This window comes from Loxodonta africana, chromosome 5 (assembly GCF_030014295.1).
Source record: "Loxodonta africana isolate mLoxAfr1 chromosome 5, mLoxAfr1.hap2, whole genome shotgun sequence".
In the NCBI taxonomy this organism is placed as follows: Eukaryota; Metazoa; Chordata; class Mammalia; order Proboscidea; family Elephantidae; genus Loxodonta; species Loxodonta africana.
The window spans coordinates 162,200,136-162,226,145 of record NC_087346.1 but is presented as its reverse complement, the minus strand read 5'-3'; the positions used below and the strand labels follow the sequence as shown (position 1 = coordinate 162,226,145).

General features: G+C 55.9%; 1 protein-coding gene across 2 annotated transcripts; it reads left to right on the top strand.

Moving 5' to 3' along the window:
• On the top strand, window positions 1-25,754 carry WFS1 (wolframin ER transmembrane glycoprotein). Of its 2 annotated transcripts, XM_064286237.1 has the most exons (8): window positions 1-60; window positions 10,554-10,784; window positions 16,592-16,674; window positions 18,437-18,581; window positions 19,211-19,381; window positions 19,561-19,641; window positions 20,279-20,433; window positions 23,081-25,754. In XM_064286237.1, exons 2-8 carry the CDS (start codon window positions 10,559-10,561, stop codon window positions 24,887-24,889), a joined length of 2,670 nt encoding a protein of 889 aa, XP_064142307.1. In that variant the 5' UTR covers window positions 1-60; window positions 10,554-10,558; the 3' UTR covers window positions 24,890-25,754. The 2 variants fall into 2 exon arrangements, with proteins under 2 accessions (XP_064142307.1, XP_064142308.1); XM_064286238.1 differs by lacking the exons at window positions 16,592-16,674; window positions 18,437-18,581.
• The last annotated feature ends 256 nt before the right edge of the window (window positions 25,755-26,010 follow it).

Here is a 26,010-nt window from a genome sequence, read left to right as displayed (position 1 = left end):
CCTGGCTCCTCGGCGACTTGGCCGCGTCCTGCGCTCCGGGCGCGGGGCCACTGCGGCCGGGTGAGTGCTCGGGGGGCGGGGAAGGGCCCGCAGCCTCGGGGCGCCCCGCCGCCGGCCTCGGCTTCCCTCTGGGCGAGCCCCGTAGGTCCCCCCACGTGAACCGGGGTCCGGGTCTCCCTCCGGCCGGGCCCGCGCCCCCCGCGCCCGCGAGCCCCCCGCGGAAGCCCCGTGCGGGTGGGGAAACTGAGGCCCGCCCTCCGCCGTCCGACCCGAGCTGCCCATCGCGGCCCTTCCCCGCGGCGCCGGCCGGACCGGTGGGAGGACCGCGGAGCCAGGGGCGGGGCCCGGGGCAGGGTCAGCCTCGGGCCGGCGGGACCCCACGGCCGCCTGGAGCCGGGGAGCCGCTGGGCGGGGGCGGCGCAGCCCCGGCCTGGACGCCGGTCCTGCCTGCGCGGACGGCTGCGCGGACGGCCGGCTTGTGGTCAGGACATTCCAGGGCACATTCCAGGGCACCCAGCGTAGCCCCCAGGTGTCAGCTCAGCTCTCGGGGCAGGGATCGTGGTCTCCATTGGCCCCTGTGTTTTCCCGGAGGTACGGTGGCTTCCCGGGCCGGCGGAGTGGGTGACCCCTCTGCCGGCCACTCCCTCACCTTGGACGTTGACCCCTGGCAGTTGGCCCAGCTTTACAGTTCGTAGAGGGCTTCCCCCACCTGGGTCTGCTCTCCCTCCCGGTAAGGCACTCTAGACCTTGTGTTAGCCCGGAGCCCACACTCTCCTGTGCCCGCTGCTCCCCTTTCTCCACGGGGCACCTAGTATGGGGCCAGCGGTTTGCAGAGAGTCCTGACGTTCTGGCATCCCCCCACCCCTAAGAGATGGGCCTTGAACTGGACACAGGAAAGGTGGCTGGGTATCCAGCCTCGCCTTCTTCAGGACAGACTGTGTGCAGGTCACCATCCCAGACCCGGCTGGACAGACCTTGGGGACTGGGCCTGGTTATAGCGGGACATAGCTCATCCCTGGACCCCAGAAGTCCTGGGCTCGCGGGGGACGGTACCAGACACAGCCCACAATGTGACAGGAAGGACCATGGTGGGGTAGAGCTGGCCTGACCAGCTCCCCCTACAGCCCCCTTGGTCCCCACCTCAGAAAGTGGTACCCTACAAGCGAGGTCTCCCCGGGCTCCCACCTGTCACATTATGCCCCGGCCCCAGAGCCTCCCGGATGCCCAGCTGGGTCCAGCCCTCTGCCCTTCTCCCCTGGACACTCCCAGCCTCTTCCGGCCTCCTGTTCATCCTGCCTCCCTCAGCCTCCTTCCTCCTTCCTCGTGTGCCCTCCCCAGTGCCCCCTCCCCAGCTGCCATGCACCTCCAGGACTTCTTGCTGGCTCATTCTCCTGGACGCACTCCTTGCTGGAATGCCAGACGCCCCCCTCCGCCTCAGCTGGTACTTGCCACTCACCTGCTCTGCCTTAGACTTAGCCTTCCAGCAGAAGCCCACCCTGCCCCTGGCCACAGTGGAGCAAGGCCTCTGCTCTAGCCCAGATGCTGCCTAATCCTCGCCCTTGGTCTGCCAGTGGCCATGTCCACTCAGGCCCAGAGGAGCCCCTGGGGCCAGCCCATGTTGTCCCTGGGGGAGGATGCTCCAGTGTTTGGCACGAGATCCACCCTCAGTCCACACATGTTAGCTGGCCAGGGACTGGGCACGGAGCCAGTGTGTGGGGGCCAGGGTGGAGCTAGTGTGAGGGAGCTAGGTGCAAAGTGATATCTGGTATGTGGGGACTGGACATGAGGGCCCAGGGTGCAGCCAGTGTGCGGTGGCTGGGCACAGAGTGGGCCCACTATGTAGGAGCTGGGTGCCATCAGGGGTGGGGGTGGGACCGGTGTGCAGGGGTTGCAGAGGTGGAGCACAGCCTGGTGTGAGGGGGCTCGTGTCCCATGCACCCGCCGCTGTGGGTGGAGCTGGGGGCCTTTTCGTTTGTCCCTTAGTGCTCTGGGGCAGAAAACAGATCCCTGGGAACCACCAAGGGCAGGTGCCTTGTCCTGAGTGGCCCTCCCGTGCCAGAGGCCAGGCAGACACCCCAGGCCCGGAGGCCAATTCCCCACCCTGACCCCCTGGGCTGCCTCCTGGGAGGTGGGGTCTGGTCACAGGTATCCCACGGCTTCTCTGAGGCACAGGCCGGTGGTCAGGCTGCCTCCTGGGGGGCAGAATCAGCTGGCCTGAGCCAGCATTGGGCACTTCAAGCAGGTGGCTGCCTGGGTCCTTCTGTTCCCATCCTGGTGGACGGGAGGCCCTCTGAGCTCCTGGGTGCTGGCTGTCGCATAGACAGGATAAAAATATACACGGTACTCACCAGCGAAGAATGCGAGCACTGAGCTTTCTGAGCTTTCTGTGGTGCTAGTGCCAGGCTGCCTCTCAGCCACCAGGTGCAAATGGGGCTGGGTGCTGCCTGTGGGTGACTCGGGTAGCTGGAGTTGGTGGGGCGTGGATGTGGGCCTCTTGTTCTGCAGCTGGGGTCTGGGGCTGGGGAGGGACGCGCCCGAGGTCACACATGAGGTCAGTAGACACCCCAAGCCAGTGCCCCTCCCTGGGGCCAGGCTGCCTTTGCCCAGCACACAGGAGGCCCCTGCTATGTGCTCGGCTGGCAGCGGACTCAGAAGTGAAACCCAGTCCCCAGAATTGTCGAAGAAGGCAGGACACCAGAACGTCCCTGGGACCCAGCCCTGGAAATGAACTGTGTTGTTCGTTTTGAAATAGCAAACTCTTCCATCCAGAAAGGGCTGGGCCACCCTCAGGGACTCGGGGAATTATCCTCCTTTCACCTCATTCCCACTCACTGGAGACCTCCTTTAAGCGGGCTTCTTTTGACCAACGTGACAACATGTAGCACTTAGCCCCACAGCCCGCAGAGCCTATGTTCTCTGAAATTCCTTCCTTGAGGTGTTTTTCAACTGAACACACCTTTATTTAGTACCTGGGAGTAATGGCTTGGAGTTTTTTCATGCTTTACATTTCAGATTGTTTTTCGTCCCTCACACCCTGTACTGTGAGGCTTAAAACCACAGATGTTCTCTCACAGTTCTAGAGGCCAGAAGTCTGAAGTCTAGGTGTGGACAGGGCCCCGTTCCCTCTGGAGGCCCTTGGGGAGGATCCTTCTTTGTCTCTCCAGCTTTTGGTTTCCAGCGTTCCTTGGTTTGTGGCAGCATAACTCCGTCTCACCCTCCACATGCCAAGAAATTTAAAGACAGCTACCTGGCCAACCGACTGGAAGAGATCCATGTTTATGCCTATTCCCAAGAAAGGTGAGCCAACCAAATATGGAAATTATTGAAAATATCAGTAATATCACATGCAAGTAAAATTTTGCTGAAGATTATTCAAAAGCAGCTGCAGCAGTATGTCAACAGGGAACTGCCAGAAATTCAAGCCGGATTCAGAAGAGGACGTGGAGCCAGGGATGTCATCGCTGATGTCAGATGGCTTCTAGTTGAAAGCAGAGAATACCAGAAAGATATTGACCTGTGTTTTATTGACTATGCAAAGGCATTTGAGTTTGTTGATCATAACAAATTACGGATAACATTGCAAAGAATGGAAATTCCAAAACACTTAATTGTGCTCATGAGGAGCCTATACATAGATCAAGAGGCAGTCGTTTGAACAGAACAAGGGGTTACTGCATGGTTTAAAGTCAGAAAAGGTGTGTGTCAGGGTTGTATCCTTTCACTGTACGTATCCAATCTGTATGCTGAACAGATAATCCAAGAAGCTGGACTATATGAAGAAGAACACAGTATCGAGATTGGAGGAAGACTCATTAACAACTTGTGTTATGCAGATGACACAACCTTGCTTGCTGAAAGTGAAGAGGACTTGAAGCACTTACTGATGAAGATCAGAGGCCACAGCCTTCAGTAGGGATTGCACCTCAACATAAAGAAAACAAAAATCCTCACAACTGGACCAATAAGTAACATCATAATAAATGGAAAAAAGATTGAAGTTGTCAAGAATTTCATCTTACTTGGATCCACAATCAACACCCATGGAGGCAGCAGTCAGGAAATCTAACAATGCATTGGAAAAGATGCTGCAGAATACCTCAAGTGTTGACCAGCAAAGATGTGACCTTGAAGACTAAGGTGTGTCTGATCCAAGCCACGGTGTTTTCAATCGCTTCACATGCATGTGAAAGCTGAATGATGAATAAAGAACACTGAAGAATTGATGCCTTTGAATTGTGGTGTTGGAGAAGAATACTGAATATACCATGGACTGCCAAAAGAACGAACAAATCTATTTTGGCAGAAGTATGACCAGAATGCTCCGTAGCAAGGATGGCAAGACTATGTCTCACATACTTTGGATATGTTATCAGGAGGGATCAGTCCCTGGAGAAGGACATCATGCTTGGTAGGGTAGAGGATCAGCGAAGAAGAGGAACACCCTCAACAGGGTGGATTGATAGAGTGGCTGCAGCAATGAGCTCCAGCATATCAAGGATTGTGAGGATGCTGCAGGACCGGGCAGTAGTGTTTCATTCTCTTGTACATGGGGTCACTACGAGTCGGGACCAACTCGACAGCACCTAACAATGGCCTCCATCTTTACATGGCCGTCTTATCTGTGTCTCCCTCCCTCTCTTGTCTTTTTATAGGGATACCACCCATATAGGATTAGGGCTGACCCTGCTTCAGTGTGACCGTAAGTTGACTGGTTACGTCTGCAAAGGCCTGTTTTCAGATGAGGTCACGTTCACAGTACCGGGTTTGGGACATGGACTTGTCCTTGTTGCTGTTGGGTGATGTCGAGTCAGTTCTAATTCATAACGACCCTGTTGTTAGGTGCCGTCGAGTCAGTTCTGACTCATAGTGACCCTGTGCACAACAGAACGAAACACTGCCCGGTCCTGCACCTTCCTTACAATTGTTATGCTTCAGCTCATTGTTGCAGCCACTGTGTCAGTCCATCTCGTTGAGGGTCTTCCTCTTCCACTGACCCTGTACTTTACCAAGCATGATGTCTTTCTCCAGGGACTGATCCCTCTTGACAACATGTCCAAAGTATGTGAGATGTAGTCTCTCCATCCTTGCTCCTAAGGAGCATCCTGGTTGCACTTCTTCAAAGACAGATTTGTTGTGTTCTTTTGGCATTTTTTTTTTTTTTTTTGGCAGTCCATGGTATATTCAATATTCTTCACCAACACCACAATTCAAAGGCGTCAGTTCTTCTTCGGTCTTCCTTATTCTTGTCCAGCTTTTACATGCATATGATGCAATTGAAAATACCATGGCTTGGGTCAGGCACACCTTAGTCTTCAAGGTGACATCTTTGCTTTTTAACACTTTAAAGAGGTCCTTGCAGCAGATTTACCCAATGCGGTGCATCTTTTAGTTTCTCGACTGCTGTTTCCATGGGTGTTGATTGTGGATCCAAGTAAAATGAAATTCTTGATAACTTCAGTCTTTTGTCCATATATCATGATGTTGCTTATTGGTCCAGTTGTGAGGATTTTTGTTTTCTTTATGTTGAGGTGTAATCCATACTGAAGGCTGTGGTCTCTGATCTTCATCAGTAAGTGCTTCAAGTCCTCTTCACTTTCAGCAAGCAAGGCTGTGTCATCTGCATAACGCAGGTTGTTAATGAGTCTCCAATCCTGACGCCCTGTTCTTCTTCATATAGTCCAGCTTCTCAGATCATTTGCTCAGCATACAAATTGAATAGGTATGGTGAAAGAATACAACCCTGATGCACACCTTTCCTGACTTTGAACCAGTCAGTATCCCCTTGTTCTGTCCAAACAACTGCCTCTTGATCTATGTAAAGGTTCCTCATGAGCACAAGTGTTCTGGAATTCCCATTCTTCGCAATGTTATCCATGATTTGTTTTGATCCACACAGTCGAATGCCTTTGTGTAGTCAGTAGAACACAGGTAGACATCCTCCTGGTATTCTCTGCTTTCAGCCTCTCAGCCAGGATCCATCTGACATCAGCAATGATACCCTGGTTCCATGTCCTCCTCTGAAATCAGCCTGAATTTCTGGCAGTTTCCTGTCAATATATGGCTGCAGCCGTTTTTTAATAAACTTCACCAAAATTTTGCTTGCGTGTAATATTAATGATATTGTTCTATAATTTCCACATTCAGTTGGATCACCTTTCTTGGGAACAGGCATAGATATGGATCTCTTCCAGTCAGTTGGCCAGGAAGCTGTCTTCCATGTTTCTTGGCATCGACGAGTGAACACCTCCAGTGCTGCATCTGTTTGTTGAAACATCACAATTGATATTCCATCAATTCCTTGAGCTTTGTTTTTCGCCAATGGCTTCAGAGCAGCTTGGACTTCTCCCTTCAGTACCATCAGTTCCTGATCGTATGCTACCTCTTGAAATGGTTGAACATCGACTAATTCTTTTTGGTATAATGACTCTGTGTATTCCTTCCATCTTCTTTTGATGCTTCCTGCATCGCTTAATAATTTCCCCATGGAATCCTTTACTATTGCAACTTGAGGCTTGAATTTTTTCTTCAGTTCTTTCAGCTTAAGAAATGCTGTGCGTGTTCTTCCCTTTTGGTTTTCTACCTCTAGCTCTTTGCACATGTCATTGTAATACTTTGTCTTCTCGAGAGGCCCTTTGAAATCTTCTGTTCTTTTACTTCATCATTTCTTCCTTTTGCTTTAGCTGCTCAATGTTCGTGAACAAGTTTCAGTCTCCTCTGACATCCACCTTGGTCTTTTCTCTTTCCTGTCTTTTCAGTGACCTCTTGCTTTCTTCGTGGATGATGTCCTTGATGTCATTCCACACCTCGTCTGGTCTTTGGTCACTAGTGTTCAATGCGTCAAATCTGTTCTTCAGATGGCCTCTAAATTCAGGTGGGATAAACTCAAGGTCATATTTTGGCTCTCGTGGACTTGTTCTGATTTTCTTCAGTATCAGCTTGAACTTGCTTATGAGCAATTGATGGTCTGTTCCACAGTCGGCCCCTGGCCTTGTTCTGACTGATGATATTGAGCTTTTCCATCGTCTCTTTCCACAGATGTAGTCAATTTGATTTCTGTGTGTTCCATCTGGTGAGGTCCATGTGTATAGCCACCATTTATGTTGGTGAAAAAAGGTATTTGCAATGAAGAAGTCGTTGGTCTTGCAAAATTCTACCATTCGATCTCCGGCATTGTTTCTATCACCAAGGCCATATTTTCCACCTGCTGATCCTTCTTTGTTTCCAATTTTCTCATTCCAATCACCAGTAATTATCAATGCATCCTGGTTGCATGTTTGATCAATTTCAGACTGCAGCAGCTGATAAAAATCTTCTGTTTTTTCATCTTTGGCCTTAGTGGTTGGTGCGTAAATTTGAATAATAGTCGTATTAACTGGTCTTCCTTGTAGGCGTACGGATATTATCCTATCACGGACAGCGTTGTACTTCAGGGTAGATCTTGATATGTTCTTTTTGACAATGAATGCAACACCGTTCCTTTTTGAGTTGTCATTCCCAGCATAGTAGACTATATGATTGTCTGATTCAGAATGGCCAATACCAGTCCACTTCAGCTCACTAATGCCTAGGATATCGATGTTTATGCGTTCCATTTCATTTTTGATGATTTCCAATTTTCCTAGATTCATACTTCGTACGTTGCAGGTTCCGATTATTAATGGATCTTTGCAGCTGTTTCTTCTCATTTTGAGTCACGCCACATCAGCAAATGAAGGTCCTGGAAGCTTTACTCGATCCATGTCATTAAAGTCTACTCTACTTTGAGGAGGCAGCTCTTCCCCAGTCATCTTTTGAGTGCCTTCCAACCGGGGGGCTCATCTTCCAGCACTATATCAGACAGCGTTCTGCTGCTATTCATAAGGTTTTCACTGGCTAATGCTTTTCAGAAGTAGACTGCCGGGTCCTTCTTCCTAGTCTGTCTTAGTCTGGAAGCTCAGCTGAAACCTGTCCTCCATGGGTGGCCCTGCTGGTGCCTGAATACTGGTGGCATAGTTCCAGCATCACAGCAACACACAAGCCCCCACAGTTCGACAAGCTGACAGACGTGGTGAATAACGACCCTGTGTACAGCAAAATGAAACACTGCCTGGGCCTGCACATCCTCACAGTTGTTGCATGAGCACATTGTTGCGGCCACAACCCGTAACACACTCGTAATCCTTGTAAGCTCTCTGGAGCAGGTGGACATTGTAACTGCATTATACAAATGGGGACACTGAGCCGCAGCGGTTCAGGAGCTGTGAATTAGGGCAGGATGGGAATCTGCTCCCTGTATCGGTTCTAGGTGTAAAGTTGTGTCCTGCTGGTGGTGGTAGCCTGCCCCCCTAGTGCCGGACTCTGATAGGGTGGGTCCCTCAGCAGGCCGAGTAGTGAGCTGTGACGGGGTGGGTCTCTCAGCACACTGAGTAGTGAGCTGTGACGGGTGGGTCCCTCAGCACACTGAGTAGTGAGCTGTGACGGGGGGCTGGGTCTCTCAGCACACTGAGTAGTGAGCTGTGACGGGGTGGGTCCCTCAGCACACTGAGTAGTGAGCTGTGACAGGGTGGGTCCCTCAGCACACTGAGTAGTGAGCTGTGACAGGTGGGTCCCTCAGCACACTGAGTAGTGAGCTGTGACGGGGGGCTGGGTCTCTCAGCACACTGAGTAGTGAGCTGTGACGGGGTGGGTCCCTCAGCACACTGAGTAGTGAGCTGTGACAGGGTGGGTCCCTCAGCACACTGAGTAGTGAGCTGTGACGGGGGGCTGGGTCCGTCAGCAGGCCGAGTAGTGGGCTGTGACGGGGGCCTGGGTCCCTCAGCACACTGAGTAGTGAGCTGTGACGGGGGGCTGGGTCCCTCAGCAGGCCGAGTAGTGGGCTGTGACGGGCTGGGTCCCTCAGCACACTGAGTAGTGAGCTGTGACGGGGGGCTGGGTCCCTCAGCAGGCCGAGTAGTGGGCTGTGACGGGGTGGGTCCCTCAGCACACTGAGTAGTGAGCTGTGACGGGGGCCTGGGTCCCTCAGCACACTGAGTAGTGAGCTGTGATGGGGGGCTGGGTCCGTCAGCAGGCCGAGTAGTGGGCTGTGACGGGGGCCTGGGTCCCTCAGCACACTGAGTAGTGAGCTGTGACGGGGGGCTGGGTCCCTCAGCACACTGAGTAGTGAGCTGTGACGGGGGGCTGGGTCCGTCAGCAGGCCGAGTAGTGGGCTGTGACGGGGGCCTGGGTCCCTCAGCACACTGAGTAGTGAGCTGTGATGGGGGGCTGGGTCCGTCAGCAGGCCGAGTAGTGGGCTGTGACGGGGGCCTGGGTCCCTCAGCACACTGAGTAGTGAGCTGTGACGGGGGGCTGGGTCCGTCAGCAGGCCGAGTAGTGGGCTGTGACGGGGGCCTGGGTCCCTCAGCACACTGAGTAGTGAGCTGTGACGGGGGGCTGGGTCCGTCAGCAGGCCGAGTAGTGGGCTGTGACGGGGGCCTGGGTCCCTCAGCACACTGAGTAGTGAGCTGTGACGGGGGGCTGGGTCCGTCAGCAGGCCGAGTAGTGGGCTGTGACGGGGGCCTGGGTCCCTCAGCACACTGAGTAGTGAGCTGTGACGGGGGGCTGGGTCCCTCAGCAGGCCGAGTAGTGGGCTTTGGTGGGGGCTGGGTCCCTCAGGATGCTGAGTAGCTCAGACACCGGACTCTGCCTCACGGCTGCCCTCGCTCATCGACAGGCTAGTTTCGTGCTGCTGAAGAGCTTCCTGGGTATGGAGGTAGCGAGTTGTCCCCTTGTCATAGAGTTATGGAGTGCTGGCGCTCCTGGCCTCTTTCTGAGATCCCTTCTAGCACACGTGGCTTAAATCCATTCACTTTGTAATGTGCTTCAATACCTGGTGGCCTTGAAGTTCTGGGGTTTGGTCCTGTGGCTCAGGCCTGGTGTGAAGGGCTTTGGTGGACAGGTCTGGTTTTAAATTCTGGCCCCCTTGGCTATGCGTGCCCCTTCCTTCTCTCCTGTTTCTCCCCAACACATTAAGTTGTATTCTGTGCTGGGCATGGTCCCTCAGCACGGACCTGCGAGGTGGTGGTGTCATTGTCCCTGTTTCTCGGATGGGCACACTAGGGCCCAGGGTCACAGGAATGGGGACCAGGCCTCAGACGGTAGGGCCTGCATATGACAGTTGGGGAGTCTTCCTTCAGTTTCCTTGTCTGACACAAGGGTGATCTTAACGGAGGAGCTGTGGTAAGGTCAGATCCAGAGATCAGCCCCGCCTGCCTCCTCTGCTCCCCTTTCTGTTATGGGGGGGCCATGGTGAGGCCAAACCCACAGCAGCCCCCACCCACCCCCTCTGCTCCCCTCTGTTTTGTGGGGGGCCGTGGTGAGGTCAGATCCAGAGGTCAGCAGCTCCCTCCTGCCCCCCTGCTCCCCTCTGCTATGGGGGGCCATGGTGAGGTCAGATCCAGAGGTCAGCAGCTCCGACCTGCTCCTCCTGCTTCCTTCCGTTATGGGGGGCCATGGTGAGGTCAAATCCAGAGGTTGGCAGCCCCCACCTTGTTCACAGGTGACCCTGCCCTGTGTCTGACCTCTATTCTTCTTTGCAGGCAGCATGGACCCCGGCACCCCTCCACCTCCAAACCCCACCCACCCGCAGCTCCAGGCCCGAGCCCGGCTCAACGCCACCACCTCACTGGAGCTGGAGAGGAGTGACAAGCCCCAAGCCGGGCCTGGACCCCGAGCCAGGCCTGGACCCCATGACACAGGGGGTGCAGCAGCTACCCCAGCCACGCCCCAGGCTGAGCAAGCCCAGAACCAAGAAAGAGCAGCTGGCCCAGGTGAGAACAGTTGACCCCCAAGGGGAGGTCCACCTGTGGGTGGGGTTCTGGGTGGCCTCCACACGGGGAGGCTATGCCCTGTGGCCAGATGCCCCCATGCACAGCACCTTGGTTGACCTCTGTGCCTGGGCACTGATCTGAGTTCACGGGCCTCCACTTTATTTACCATCTGACTGTTCCCTGTGGCCGGTGCCCCGTGCCCTGACATCCTCCTGGCCCAGTCATGGGGCCATCTGGTCAGGCACTCCGCTGGGCTGGGCACCCGGCATCCACCATTCCCAAGGCTCAGGGCCCCCTGCACCTGGACCCCCGCCTTTACCTAGACCAGCTCACAGAGCCCATTCCCCCAGTCCACTCTGGGGCCTTCTTATGCCCCTGAAAACCCCAGTTCTGAGGTGCCTCACTGTGCTGCCGTCAGCAACTCGGTCCCCACAAAAGACATGGCGGGGGCATGGGGATGAATAGGGGAGCAGTGCACAGACAGAAACCCGGTCCCCACGGTCAGTCTGGGGGATGCGGGGATGATGCACAGACCCCATTGGGTCTCATGTTCAGAGACGGGTGTGTCCCACCCTGCAGCCTTTGCTGGGGAGGGTCCTGTGAGGGTCTGGTATAGCGGATTCTAGGACCTTTCCATCCCAAGGCCTGACTGGACAGCCCTCGCTGGCCCTCATTCTGTGGCTCCCCTGCTGCCTGCTCCCCGTGCCTCTGTTGACCCCTTCCGAGGCCAAGGGGTAGGGGGGCTTGAGCGGCTTCTCTTGAGAAACCCCCATAGGAGGGATGGGAGCTGTCTCCTCGGAGAGGACAGGGGCGGCCTCCGAGAGACGGTCCCTTCTGGGACCTCGGGTGCTACCCCCCCGCCCAGGCCATCGAAGGACAGCTCCTGGGACAGAGACGAGAGGGAGACAGTACAGAGGACCATAGTGAGGTGTGGGCCCCATGTCCTCCCCACCTTGAGGGGTAGCTGGGGTCAGGCCATCCATCCATCCAGTGTGGGCAGGGCTGGAGGTGAGGAACGGCCTCACAGGGCCTGTGGGTGCAGAGAAGACAAATGGTACCTTTATAGGGCCTGGTGGGGGAGCCCTGGGGAGCAGATCTGTAAGGGCTTGGTGTCCCCTGAAGTGGGAGCTGCCGGCAGCCACCGATCAGGGCAGTGACACAAATCGTGCTTGCTTTTTTTTTTAGTGAGGTGCGATCAGCATGACAACATAACAGTTTTAGAGTGCACGCTGGCATCTGGTACATTGTCGTTGCATGTAACCGTCATGTCTGGCTTGTCTAGAACATTGCATCGCCCCAGAAGCAGGCCCTGTACCCGTGGTTGGTCGGTCCCCATTCTGCCCTTATCCAGCTGCTGACAACCACTAATCCATGTTCTGTCTTCACGGGCTTCCTGTCCCGGACATTTCTTCTGCATGGATCACCTGATAACGTGCCCTTTTGTGTCTGACCGACTTGACTCAGCGTAACGTTTTCAAGGTTCATTCGTGTCTAGCACGTGTCAGGACTTCACCTCTCCTTGTGGCTGGGTAACATTCCATGTGTGGAGGGACTACACCGTGTTTACCCATCCCGTGCTGATGGACACGTGGGTTGTCTCCACCTGTTGGTGGGATGGTGCCACAGTGAACACTGATGTGCGTGTGTCCGTCTGTGTCCTGCTTTCCAGTCTCCGGTTCATACCTAGGACTGCGATTGCCAGGTCACGTAGGGATTCCGTGTTTAACTTTCTGAGGATCCGCCTCACTGTTGTGCCTGTTGTGCCTTTTAAAGGCTGTGGTGTGGGCAAGGGCAGAAGCAGGGAGGATAGGAGAGGGGCTGTCACCGGACTTGAGCCCGTGGCGGGGACCTGGGTCGGGCAGTGTACACTGAGAGGGCTGGCCACCTTGTCCTGCAGCCCCTGACTTCGCTGGTTCCCACTCACTCTGGCCACCTGAGAGCACGGTGTCATCACCTCATTTCTGAGGCAGACCCCTGGCCGGGCTTATGGCTGTTGCTGGTCTCAGAAGCCCTCAGGCTGGCCCTGAGGGCACAGCAGGTGTCTGCTGACCACCAGCAGACAAACTAGCCACTGCGCTGGCTAGCCGGGATGTCACCTCTGACAGAGGGTGTCAAGTGAGCCCCAGAAAGGACAAGGAGGGGTGGCCGGATCCCCTCTGCATACCAGGCTGCTGTGCCATGAGTGGTGGCCAGCATGGTCTCCATCTCCTCAGTCCTGACGCGGTGTGCCGGCTCAGCCTCAACTTTGTCCATAACTTTGTGTTGGGTTTTTAGTGTGCAAATGTGGGCCCGCCACTAGAGGCCGGGCCTGGGGTTTCGAGGAGGGCTGGCAGTCGTTGTCAGCAGTGGCCTCGTGCGCAGCCGGTGAGCCCTACCAGCTGAGACCCTGGCCCAGCTCTGTGCCTAACTCACCTGGGGAGTGTTTGGGAGGGTCGCCGCCCCAGAGTCGTTGCCTCTGACTCTTAGGCGTGGGCCCCCATGTTGAGGCTTTCAGGGCTGGTCCAGGGCCTCCCATGTGCCGAGCACCGCAGCAGGTGTACATCTGCTTAGGTCACTCTCGCACCAACGCCGTGCCCGCATCTGCCCCGGGCGGGGCTCACTGGAGCTTCCACCCACTGCTTTTTTTCCTTTCGAGGTGGGAAACCTCCTTCTGTTGACATTTGGCCTCCAGACTTCATTTCTCCTGCCTTGGTGGCCCCTTCATCTAGGGTGGCTGCTCACCTACAGAAAGTCCTACTGTAGGAGGGAGACAGGAGACTGTCCAAGCCCCCAGCCGTGGTCAACCCACAGCCCACCGTTCCTCACGATGGACCCCTGGCCGCCTTAAAAGGAGGCGGCTGCAGAGTAGGCCGGGTTACCCCTCCCTGGCGCCAGCCCTGGGAGCTCCTTGGTGCTGGCAGAATCCCTGTGGCTTCTCTCCCTGGGCCCCCATGCCCCTGCACACCCAGGCCTTCTCCGTCCTCCAAATCTCCCTCCACACCTTCCCTCCACCATGTGGGAACCTTGGCCGAAAACACTCACCTCCTTTTCACCCTCACATCCATTCACGTCATCAATTCTAACTCATAGCGACCCTGTAAGACAGGATAGAACTGCCCAGTAGGGTTTCCAAGGAGCAGTGGGTGGATTCAAACTGCCGACCTTTCGGTTAGCAGCCAACCTGCTAAAACCCTACCCTCCTAGGGCTCTGCTTTCTTCTGTCCTTGACCTGCTCAAAGAACGCGTTATCCATGACACCTGATGAACATGTTTATGTACACACAACACACGTGTACAATACACAGCACACACACGTACACACATACAAATACATACATGTTCACACATTGCACATGTACACAGCACACGTACACATACAAATACACACACCACACGTGCACAATACACACCACACGCGTCTTGGTGGGCTGACCTGAGACCCTGTTCAACCTTGTCTCCCAGCCTCTGGGCAGGCAGGCCAACCCAGGACCCCAGATGACCTCATCTCCTGGCCCCTGGGCAGTGGGCTGACCAAGGACTCTGGACAACCACAGAGGCCGCCCCCTCTCTCCATTGCTGTGTGGCTCCCAGGGTGGAGACTGGAGTGTGGAACTCGTGTGGTTAAATCTGGGAAGTGAACACTAGCCCTGCGGAAGGAGCGGGGCTGTGGGAGTGTAGATAAGGGGAGTCACAGCCAGAGTGGTTTCTTCCCTGGAGGGGAGGGGAGGAGAGAGTCAGCGCTGGACGTGGAGGGTGGGCCTGCCACGTACATGGTTCCGCACCCACCCCCACCCGCACAGCCTTGCGTCTACCCCCCCCCACACACAGCCTTGCATCCACGCCCACGCCCACGGTCCTGCGTCCACCCCTAGTCCACCCCCACGCACACGGCCTCGCGTCCACCCCCATGCAAGGCAAGCCCAGCCCTGCGTCCACCCCTGCATGCACACTCCTGGATCCACTCCCACATGCACTAGCCTGCATCCACCCCAATGTGCATAGCCCCATTTCTACCCCCTCGCACATGGCAGGCCTAGCTCTGCCCCACCCCGAGTAGGACCCCAGGCTCAGAGGCTAACGTTGGGACCCCAGCCCTGGGCAGAGGTGTGGAAAGGTGTTGGGGCAGCATGGCTCACTGCCTGCTGAGGTGCTCTTGTTGCCATGAGACTGCTGACACTGTGCTGGTAGAAGCCGCCTCTCCTCCCCCTGAGCCGACAACGGGGCTGTGCGCGGTGGGTGGAGGCGCCCTCTCTGCTGACCTTGGAGGTGACGGTGGCCACCAATCAGCAGGACTGCTTCATCTGCGGCCCTTCCCAGCCGCCGGTACTGGGCAGGTATGTTGACCGCTGCAGGGACCCAGCCACCAGGTAGCTGTCCCTCCATGGGGCAGCTGGATGCTGTGAATGTGGACGTAGACCCCTGGGAGGAAGGGGTTCTGAGGGGGAAGGGGTGAAGCCACAGGGCCCCTGCCCACAGAAGGGAGATGCTGAGGGGAGAGGGGTATGGGTCCAGGGCTCCCAGACTGTCATGCCCAGGTGGGGAGAAGTGCTTGACGGTGGTGCCCGAGATGCCTGGGAAGGGATCCTGGCGTCCAGCAGGGCCTTGAGAGTCAGGGTCAGGAGAATGGGTGTTGTTGTGAGCGGGTGGAGCTACTGAGGTGCTAACCTGGAGAGTGGCATGTGTTGTGATACTTTGTGTTTACAGAAACACCTTCTTGCTGTGTGGAGAGCGGCTTGTGGGGCAGCGGGAGGCCGTGTGGGGCTGGGGCAGGTGGACATGGGGTTGGAGGTGGTTGGCTCTAGAGCTGTGGGAAATGGGGTCAGGGGGTGGCAGTGAGAGACTCAGAGGAATTAAGGGTGCCTCGATTCCTGGCTGGGGCTGCCTGGTGGACAGTGTGGTGTTGCCTGAGGAAAGGGCACCAGGGAGGTGTCTGAGGGCTTTGAGCTTGGTCCTGGATGGTGGGTGTGAGACCCAGGGGGGCCAGGCTGCAGGTGAGGTCAGGGGATGGGGGTTGGCAGTTCCTGTGGCCCCCAGCCCAGGCCAGCCAGGCAGTAGCCAGCACCAGCCCTGTCCTCAGTGTCCGAGGGCGCTGACGACCAGGAGCCCTTGTCCTCAAACCTCCAGGCTCAGACCTGGCCCCTGACTGCAGCTCCCCATGCCCTCAGGCACTGCGTGCTGGCAAAGGCCAGCTGGTGACAGGCTCTGGGTGCCTTTCACTGTTACCTCTGACTTGCATTTCAAGCTTCAGACATCACGTTCTCCAAGAAGCTCTCCAGCCTGAATAGGTGTCTCCGTGGGCCCACCTGGCCCCCAGGTGTGCTGCGAGGGCTGGACTCTGCCTCTTCCAGCTCGTGCCTGAGCTCCTGTGGGATGGCGTGGGTGGTGCTCAGCCAGCTCTGATGGTGACTGATGAGAGGCTGGTCCGTGGCCCTGCACCAGACCTGTTGGGGCATGACAAGAACGTATCCTCTCACGGGTATGGAGGCAGAAGTGCGAGATTGGGGTGTCGGCTGGCTTCTCCTGAGGCTCTGAAGGAGTCTGTCACTGCCTCTCCCAGCTTCTGGTGTCACCACAGCCAGCCTTTGGCGTCCAGGGTTTATAGATGAAACTGGTCCCTGCCTCCCTTGGTACACAGCTGTCTCTGCCCTGTCTGTCTGTGTCTGTGTGTCTTCTGCTCCCCTTACAAGGGTACCCGTCAGCTCCAGTGTGACCTCACGTTCACTGATGACACTGATGACATCTGTGATCCAAATGGGGTTGTGTGCACAGATGCCGGGCGTTAGGACTGAGTGGGTCTTTACAGGGTGATATCCGTCTGTCTGTTACAGAGCTTATGAAGGAGGACATGGCGCTCCCCTTCGAGGAGGTCCTGGAGAAAGCCAAGGCTGGGGACCCCAAGGCACAGACGGAGGTGAGGACCACTGTTCCCCTGGGACGGGGGGACGGTGCTGTGGGGGCCCAGCGAGTGACACCCGGCTGCGAGCCTTTCTCACAGCACTCCATGCTCACTGCATTCCCGCCCTCCTTGCTCCCACCTGCCCAGGCTCCGGGCCCACCACGCACCGCACCCTCCCCTCCCTACAGTGTGAGACTCATCCTGTCTGTGGGAGGGGGTGGGTACCAGGCCCTGTATAGGGAGAGGCTAAGGTGACTAGCAGATGTGGCCCATCCCCAGGTGTGGACAGGTTGGGGGAGCAACAGGGAAAACCCCCCCAGTCCTGGTGGGGTGATGCCGGCAGGGTGCAGAGCTAACAGTAGGGAACCTGGTGTCCCTGCCGGCTCGGTACCTTGTGTTTGGTGTGTGGATGTTCCTGCTCCCCCTCTCCAGGGTGGGGCGGGGGCCGTGTTCTTGTGATCCTGTCACCTCTGTGCTTGCTCCAGGCACCTCCGGGGGCTCAGTCAGCACCTGTAGGACAGACAAGGGCAGGAGATACCCCGTGCCACCCTGAGCCCCACAGGCCCCCGGCTGCCGCTTCAGGCATGGCTCCTGAGTGCGGTGCAGGCGGGTGTCTGCTGCATTCCTTTTCCGAGGGTTCTGGGACATTGGTGGTCCAGCCTTGGGTGGCACAAACGAGGATGCTCTGCATCCAGCCCCCTGGACTCAGACCCCCAGCCACCCCCTGGGAGGTCACATGCCCACTTTTCAGGGAGGCCTGGTGGTCTCACTGCAGTCATGCAGTTGTGGCCCAAGTGGCGGCTTCCCACTGCTACCCTCGCCCAGTGTGTGGCTCCAGCTGGGGCCTGGTGTCTTCAGAGCTGTTCCCGCCGTGCTCACCCACACTCCACACCTACCTTGTCCTCACACCCACACTGTACTGCAGAGACTCCAACCAGACTGGGCGTCCCAGGTGGGGGCAGAGCTGGGGCTGCGCTGGCCCTGGGCCTCAGTTTCTCCATCTGTAGAGAGCATAGGACTAGGTCAGGGACCGCAGAGAACCTGGATTTTAGCTCCGGCCACATGGCCACCACAAGGGCTCAGCTGTACAACATGGAACAGTGTGCACAAGGTGTACACAGGTGGGCACGACAGTGTGCCATGAGTAGACCAAACCATTCTGAGTTTCCATGCACTGATAGGTGGGAGGGCCTCCTGGCATCTGGCCCACAGTGGTGGAGGAGTTCCCAGGAAGGAGATGTGTACATGGCAGAGCTGGCCTTTCTGTGCCGTTCAGTGCTGCTGTGGGGAACGGTGCTGGGGCCAACGCCAGCTGAGTGCAGGACCCCCCACCTCTGCAGCTGGCTCAGGGGACAGAGTAGGCTGAGTGTGGGAGGGGCCAGCTACAGGACAGGATGGGGGGCCCAGCAGGAGGAGTGAGTAGGGTGGGCAGTGAGCCTGTGTGGAGTGTGTCATGGCATCTCGTGGGGTGGGGCACAGCTAGGGGAACGTGTCACTGTCTGGTGGGGTGGGGTATGGGTTAGGCAGGTGACGAGCCCCATGTCATGGTATCTGGTTGGGTGGGTGTCTGGCTGGGAAGTAGACCAGGTGGGAAGTAGATGGGGCTGGGAAGCCCCATCACGGCAGCTGGTGGGGTGGGGGGGCCTGCCTGGGGGAGTGTGTTACCATGTCTGGTGGGGCGGGAACCTGGCTGAGCAGCCCCAGGTGGGCAGTGAGCCCCTGTCCCAGCGCGCTTCTTACAGGTGGGTAGGCACTACCTGCAGCGTGCTCCTTACAGGTGGGCAGGCACTACCTGCAGCTGGCTAGTGAGGCAGATGAGGAGCTCAACAACTGCACGGCTGTGGGCTGGCTGGTCCTGGCTGCAAAGCAAGGCCGGCGTGAGGCCGTCCGATTGCTGCGCCGGTGCCTGGCAGGCAGGAAAGGTGAGTGTGCTTGGCCAAGACGGTACCCAGCCTGAGAGCTGAAGTGCAGGGCTGTAGGGCTGGCGACATGCATCCTGCCGTGTGGCTGTGCCCGGCCTCTCCGTCAGTCAGCGTGTTGGAGTACAGCATACATAGCCTGGGATGTCTCTGTGCCCTGTGGTCAAGGCGGGTCTGTGAGCGGGTAATTATCACTCCTCTCTGCTGGATTCTGATCCGAACAGAGGGCCCTGGAGCCGGTGAAGAGGGTCAGCATGATGTGGGCTGAGGTTAGGCAGCAGCTCCATGGGGTAGACTTTCCATCCAGTCTGGGCAGAGCCGCTGGGTCATGGGCCCCTCATAAGCCCGGGGGGCGGGGGCCAGTGGAGGACAGTGTTGCTCCTGGGCAGCCTCAGGAAAAGAGAGACGGGTCTTGGGAGCCGGGATAAGGGGAAGGGGTGAGGGGGCCAGACAGAGCCACCTTTCCTCACACTGTCCAGCCCTGGTGGCCTGCATGCCTGAAACCCTGCATGGACCTCGCCTTCTGAGCCTTCTCAGGCAGTGAGGCGGGGGTGGGGGGGCTCAGGCATCCCTGGTGACATTGGACAAGTCCCTGGCACCCCAGATGACGGTGGAGGTGGCCCTGCCCACAGGCATCACCTCCGAAAATGAGCAGCAGGTGCAGGAGCTGACCTCGGAGACGGAGCTGGAGCGGGCAGTGCGCAAGGCGGCCCTGGTCGTGTACTGGAGACTCAACCCCAAGAAGAAGAAGCAAGTGGCCGTGTCAGAGCTGCTGGAGAACGTGGGCCAGGTTGACAGGCATGGTGCGTGGTGTTGGGTGGGGCCCACCGTGGGGAATAGGGATTCCCTAGGAGAACAGTGAGGGATGGGGCCTGACTGTGGGGCTGGGAGCCCAGGATCCTGTGGGCCTGTTTCCAGGCTACAGGGCTGGGGGACACTGGGAGGAATAATTGCCAGGGTCTCACTCACACTGTCCCTGCAGATGGGGGAGTGCAACCAGGCCCTGTCCCCAAGTCCCTACAGAAGCAGAGACGGATGTTGGAGCGCCTGGTCAGCAGCGAGTGTGAGTATGGCTGTGGCACCATGGTGCCCCTGCCACCGGCTCCCAGACAGTCAGCCTGGATCCCCACCTACCAGCCTGCCTTCCCTCTCCCCCTCGACCTGCTGTGGGCCCCCTGCCCACCTTCCCAGCCCCCTGCCCCCTGGGTCCCTGCCAGGATGTCAGAACATGAGTGGGTTTTGGGTCTGGTCTGTTTAGAGCTGACCTATCCAGGGTCCATGTTCTGAGCACAGGATGCCCGCTCTGAGGGAGGAGAGATGGCCCAGAGACCAGTAGCAAAGCCAGCCAGTAATGCAGGTGTGTGGGCGCATCAGGGGCACCCCAGGGAGTCTGCTATGGTAGGCAACAAGGGGGGCCCAGGCAGAGGGTTCATCAGCAGGAGCAAAGGCCCAGGAGATCACAGCACAGTGAGGGATCAGCAGGGGACAGGCTGCAGGGTTGTGGGGGCAGGGAGGGAGATGTCATCTGAAGAACTCTCTGCCATCCCTCCCTCCGCATCCAGCCTGGTCCTGTCCACCCACCTGGCCCCTGCCCCTCCATGCACCATGCTGGCCCAATGCACTGCCCCCACCCATCTGTCCCTGCCAACAGCCTGAGCTCTCTGCCCCAGGGGACCCTTGTCCTTTCTTGTGTGCTGCAGCCAAAAACTACATCGCGCCCGACGACTTTGTGGAGATCACCAAGAGGTACGCCAAGGGTGTCATCCCCAGTGGTCTGTGCCTGCAGGGTGAGGACGGGGACGAGGATGAGGAGCTGGCTGGAAGAAGCCCTGAGGACCTGCCGCTGCGCCTGAAGGTGAGGCGACTCAGCCCTGCGTGTGCCCCAGTGCTCCAGGACGCCATGGGGGAGCCCCACCTTAGCACATGGGTCCTGGAGCTGCGTAGGGTGTCCCTCGGATCACCCTGCAGGGGTTCTGTTCTGTGTGGAACTCCCCTTTCCGTGGACAGAATGACGACAGTACAGAACGGAGCAGCACCTAGTCTAAAGTTCAACACCGCGGGTTAGTAATAGAGTGCTTAATCCTTTGTTCCACCAAGGGACTCTTTTTCTCACGTAGAGATTGCAAATATTTTGTTAGGTGAATACCTAAGTATTTCATTATTTTTGGTGGTAATGTAAATGGTATTGTATTTTTTTAATTTCAAATTTCAACTCATTTTGTATATTAAACTTACATCCTGCAACTTTGCTATAATTGCTTATTCATTTCAGGAGTTTTTTAGTCAGTTCTTTGGGATTTTCTACATAGACAGTCATACCGTTTGTGAATAAAAACAGTTTTATTTTTTCCTTCCCAATCTTTTATTTTGTTTTCTTGTCTAATTTTGATTTCCAGTACAATGTTGAATAGGAGTGTGAGAGGGACATCCTTGTCTTGTTCCAGCCTTAGGGAGGAGGGATGTCATCTCCCACCATTAAGTGTGATGTTGGCTGTAGGGTTTTTGTATATGTTCTTTTTCAAGTTGAGGGGGTTCTCCTCTATCCCTGGTTTGCTGAAAGTTTTTTGTTTTTTTTTATGAATGGGTGTTGGATTTTGTCAGATGCTTTTCTGGATCTATTGATAACAATCATACGATTTTTTTCTTTAGTCTGTTGGTATGATGGATTATGTCAGTTGAGTTGTGAATGTTAAACCAGCCTTGCATACCTGGAACAAATCCCACCTGGCCACATGTACAGTTCTTTTAACGCATTGTTGGATTCGATCTGCTAATAATTTGCTGAGGATTTTTGCACCTATGTTCATGAGAGATATTGGACGGTAATTTTTCTTCCTAGCCACACCTTTGCCTGGTTTCAGAATTAAGGTAATGCTTATCTCATAGAATGAGCAGTGTTCTCTTCTCTGTGTTGGAAAACTTTGAGAAGGTTTGGTGCTAATCCTTCTTTAAATGTTTGATAGAATTTACCCGTGAAACTATCTGGGCCTGGAGCTTTCTGTTTTGAAAGGTTACTATTCATTGATTTAATTTCTTTAATAGATAGAGGCCTATTCAGATAATCGATTTCCCTTTGTGAGTTTAGGTAGTTTGAGTCTCTCAAGGAATTGGTCAATTTCATCTAAGTTACTAAATTTGTGAACAAAGAGCTATTCACAGTATTTCTTTGGTGTCCTTCCAATATCCATGGAGTCAGCTGTGATGGCCCCTCTTAATGTTTCTCATATTAGCAATTTGGATCGTCTTTTTTTCTTGGTTAGTTTAGCCAGTGGCTTACCAATTTAAAGAACCAGCTTTTGGTTTCATTGATTTTCTCTATTAATTTCCTGTTTCCAGTTTCATTGATTTCTGCTCTAATTTTTATTATTTCTTTTCTTTTGCTTATGTTGGAATTAATTTGTTCTTCTTTTTCGAGCTTCCTAAGGTGGCAGCTTAGATTATTGATTTTAGATCTCTCTTCTTTTCTAATGTATGCACTCAGTGCTATCAGTTTCCCTCCAAGCACTGCTTTCGCTGCATCCCACAAATTCTGACCAATTTTATTTTTGTTTTGTTCAAAATATCTTTTAATTTCTCTGAAGACTCTTTATTTCATCTGTGTATTATTTATAAGTGTGTTGTTTAATCTCTAGTTTTTTTTGTATCTTCTACCTATCTTTTCTAGTTTAATTTCATTGTTGTCTGAGAACATACTCAGCATGATTTCTCTTCTTTTAAATTTGTTAAGGTATGTTTTATGGTCAGGAATGTGGCCAGTCTTGGTGAGTGTTCCATGCGAGCTTGAGAAGAATGTGTATTTTGTTGTTGTTGGATGAAGTAATGTATAAATGGCAATTAGATCATCAGGTTGATTGTTGGTGCCGTTCAACTCTGTCCTTACTGATTTTCTGCTGCTGCATCTGTTGATTACTGATAGAAGTGTGCTGAAATCCCCAGCTGTAACAGTGGATTTGTCTATTTGCTGCAGTTCTGTCAGTTTTTGCCTCAGGTATTTTGACGCTCTGTCATTAGGCACATACACATTCAGGACTATATGTCTTGGATAGTTGACCCCCTCATCATTATATAAAGCCCCTCTTTTTCCCTGATAGTTTTCCATGCTCTGAAGCCTGCTTTCTCTGAAATTGGTGCAGATACTCTCTTTTGGTTGGTATTAGTGTGGCATAGCTTTCTTCATCTCCCTCCTTTGAACGTGGCTGTGCACTGTGCTTAAAGTGGGTTTCGTATAGACAACACATGGCCGGGTCTTATATTTTATCCACTCTGACAGTCTCTGTCTTTTATTTGGTGTAGTTAGACCGTTCATATTTAATGTGATTGTTAATATAGGTCACAGCCGACCTGCTCTCCCTGCCGCCCACCTCGTGAACAGAGAGGCTTGTGGTGGGAACACGGCTGGGCGAGCTGCCTGCTTCACCAGGAACTGGTGCTTAGAGAGGGCAGCGTGCTGGGCAGTTTGTGGAGCCCTTGTCTGAGCTCTGGCACCCCTCTCACCCCCCTAGGTGGTCAGGTACCCCCTGCACGCCATCATGGAGATCAAGGAGTACCTCATTGACGTGGCTTCCAAGGCAGGCATGCACTGGCTGTCCACCATCGTACCCACCCACCACCTCAACGCCCTGCTCTTCTTCTTCATCATCAGCAACCTGACCATCGACTTCTTTGCCTTCTGCATCCCCCTGGTGGTCTTCTACCTGTCCTTCGTCTCCATGGTCATCTGCACCCTCAAGGTGTTTCAGGACAGCAGGGCCTGGGAGAGCTTCCGCACACTCACCGACCTGCTGCTGCGCTTCGAGCCCGGCCTGGACGTGGAGCAGGCCGAGGGCAACTTCGGCTGGAATCACCTGGAGCCCTACATCCACTTCCTGCTGTCTGTCTTCTTTGTCATCTTCTCCTTCCCTGTCGCCAGCAGGGACTGGGTGCCCTGCTCTGAGCTGGCCCTCGTGTCCATCTTCTTCACCGTGACCAGTTACACCAGCCTGGGCTCCTCAGCCGAGCCCCACACCCGCCGGGCACTGGCCACTGAGGTGGCGGCTGGCCTGCTGTCCCTCCTGCCCGCCCTGCCCTTTGACTGCCAGCCGCTGAAGCTGCTTGGCCAGACCCTGCTCCGCGTGCCACTGGGCCACCTGTTCGTGCTCAACGTCAGCATTCCCTGCCTGCTCTACCTGCACCTCTTCTACCGCTTCTTCCGCATGGCACAGCTCAAGCACTTCAAGGGCACCTACTGCTACCTGGTACCCTACCTGGTCTGTTTCATGTGGTGTGAGCTCTCGGTGGTGCTGCTGCTGCAGTCCACCAGCCTGGGGCTTGTGCGCGCCTCCATTGGCTACTTCCTCTTCCTCTTTGCACTCCCGGTGCTGGTGGTGGGGCTGGTCCTGATGGGCCTGGTGCAGCTGGCACGGTGGCTCGTGTCCCTGGAGCTGACCAAGGTGGCAGTCGCAGTGGTGGCATGTGGCATCCCACTGCTGCTGCGCTGGGGGCCTGGTGCCCGCGCCTCAGTGGCAGGTGCGCTGCGGTCGCTGACACGTAGCTCTGTGGTCAAGCTCATCCTGGTCTGGGTCTCAGCCGTGGTGCTCTTCTGCTGGTTCTATGTGTACCGGTCGGAGGGCATGAAGGTGTACAACTCCACGCTGACCTGGCCACAGTACAGCACCCTGTGCGGGCCACGTGCGTGGCGGGAGACCAACATGGCACGTACACAGATCCTCTGCAGCCACTTGGAGGGCCACCGTGTCACCTGGACAGGCCGCTTCAAGTATGTGCGAGTGACGGAGATTGACAACAGCGCGGAGGCAGCCATCAACATGCTGCCCTTCGCTGTGGGCGATTGGCTACGCTGCCTGTATGGCGAGGCTTACCCACCCTGCAGCACTGGCGGCATCCCCACCGCTGAGCAGGAGCTCTGCCGCCTCAAGCTGCTGGCCAAGCACCCCTGCCACATCAAGCGGTTCGACCGGTACAAGTTCGAGCTCACTGTGGGCATGCTGCCTGGCAGCCCCAACGGCACTCGTGGCACCGAGGAGGATGACATCACCAAGGACATTGTGCTGCGTGCCAGCAGTGAGTTCCGCACTGTGCTGCTCAGCCTGCGCCAGGGCAGCCTCGTCGAGTTCAGCACCGTGCTAGAGGGCCGCCTGGGCAGCAAGTGGCCCGTCTTCGAGCTCAAGGCCATCAGCTGCCTCAACTGCGTGGCACAGCCCTCGCCAGCCCCACGGCACGTCAAGCTTGAGCAGGACTGGCGTGGCACCGTACATGGCGCCCTCAAGTTTGCCTTCGACTTCTTTTTCTTCCCATTCCTGTCGGCCGCATGAGGATGCTCCCCAGGGTGCCCCAGCCCCAACGCAGATACTGAATGTGCGAGAGATGTGCTCATGGGTGTGTGTGTGTGTGCTATATGCATGTGTGCATATGGATGCATGCATGTGTATGTGCTCACAGGGTGTGTGTGTGTGTGTGTGCATATAGGTGCATCCATGTGTGTGCTCATGGGTGTGTGTGCTTGTGTGAATGTGCTCACGGGTGTGTGTGTGCATATGGATGCATGAATGGGCGTGTGTGTCCTCGTGTGAATGCATGCAAGGTGTTTGCAGGCGCATGCGTATCTGCACTCACGTGTGAATCCAGACTGCTCCGGGCCGTGCCACCCCTTCTTGCTCACCCACTGTGCACACCACGTCGTTGGGAACCATGTGCTGCTCCTCACACCACCCAGACCTTCCCCAGCAGGGCCAGAGTTGACGAGAACGCAGGACCCCTGTCCTGAGAAGCACTTTAGAGATGGAATTCTCCCCCAGATACCCCCACCATGTGTGCTCTGCATTGACTCGTCTTCAAGAGCCAGGTGTGCTGTGCCACACAGACTGAGCCACGTGTGTTATTTATTTGCTCCCTGCTGAGCCTGACAGCGGTCGGCGAACCCTGGGGACAGGCAGGACCCCCAGGCTCCTTGGCGGTGAGGCCTTGGCAATGCTGTCATCTGAGGCAGGCGGTCCGGGCCAGCCCTGGGGGCTTGGGTCCAGAAGGTGTGTGAGGCACAGCGATGGCGGCTTGAGCACACCTGGGTTTAGGAAACACGCAGTAACCCAGGTGCCACCAGTGCTGCGAAAGGCTTGGCCGCATCCCACCCTACAGCACAAAGCAAAGTCCTCCTGAAATAAAACTCATGGTGAAAACGTGTCCTTTCCCATTTGTCTTTATTAACCGGAGCCTCTCGTGCTGCCTGCTCCTGTACGTGCAGCAGGTTCAACACCAGGGCAGCGCGATGGCAGGAGCAGAGCTGGTGTTCCAATGACCTGAGAGCCCTCCTGTCACAGGGACTGCACCCCCGGTTCCCACATAGTGCAGAGACCTCCGGTGCCAGCCCTCCACCTGGACTTGCTGAGGGGTGCGGGGCCAGCGGTACACAAACAGTTCCATGTCTTCACCACCGGTA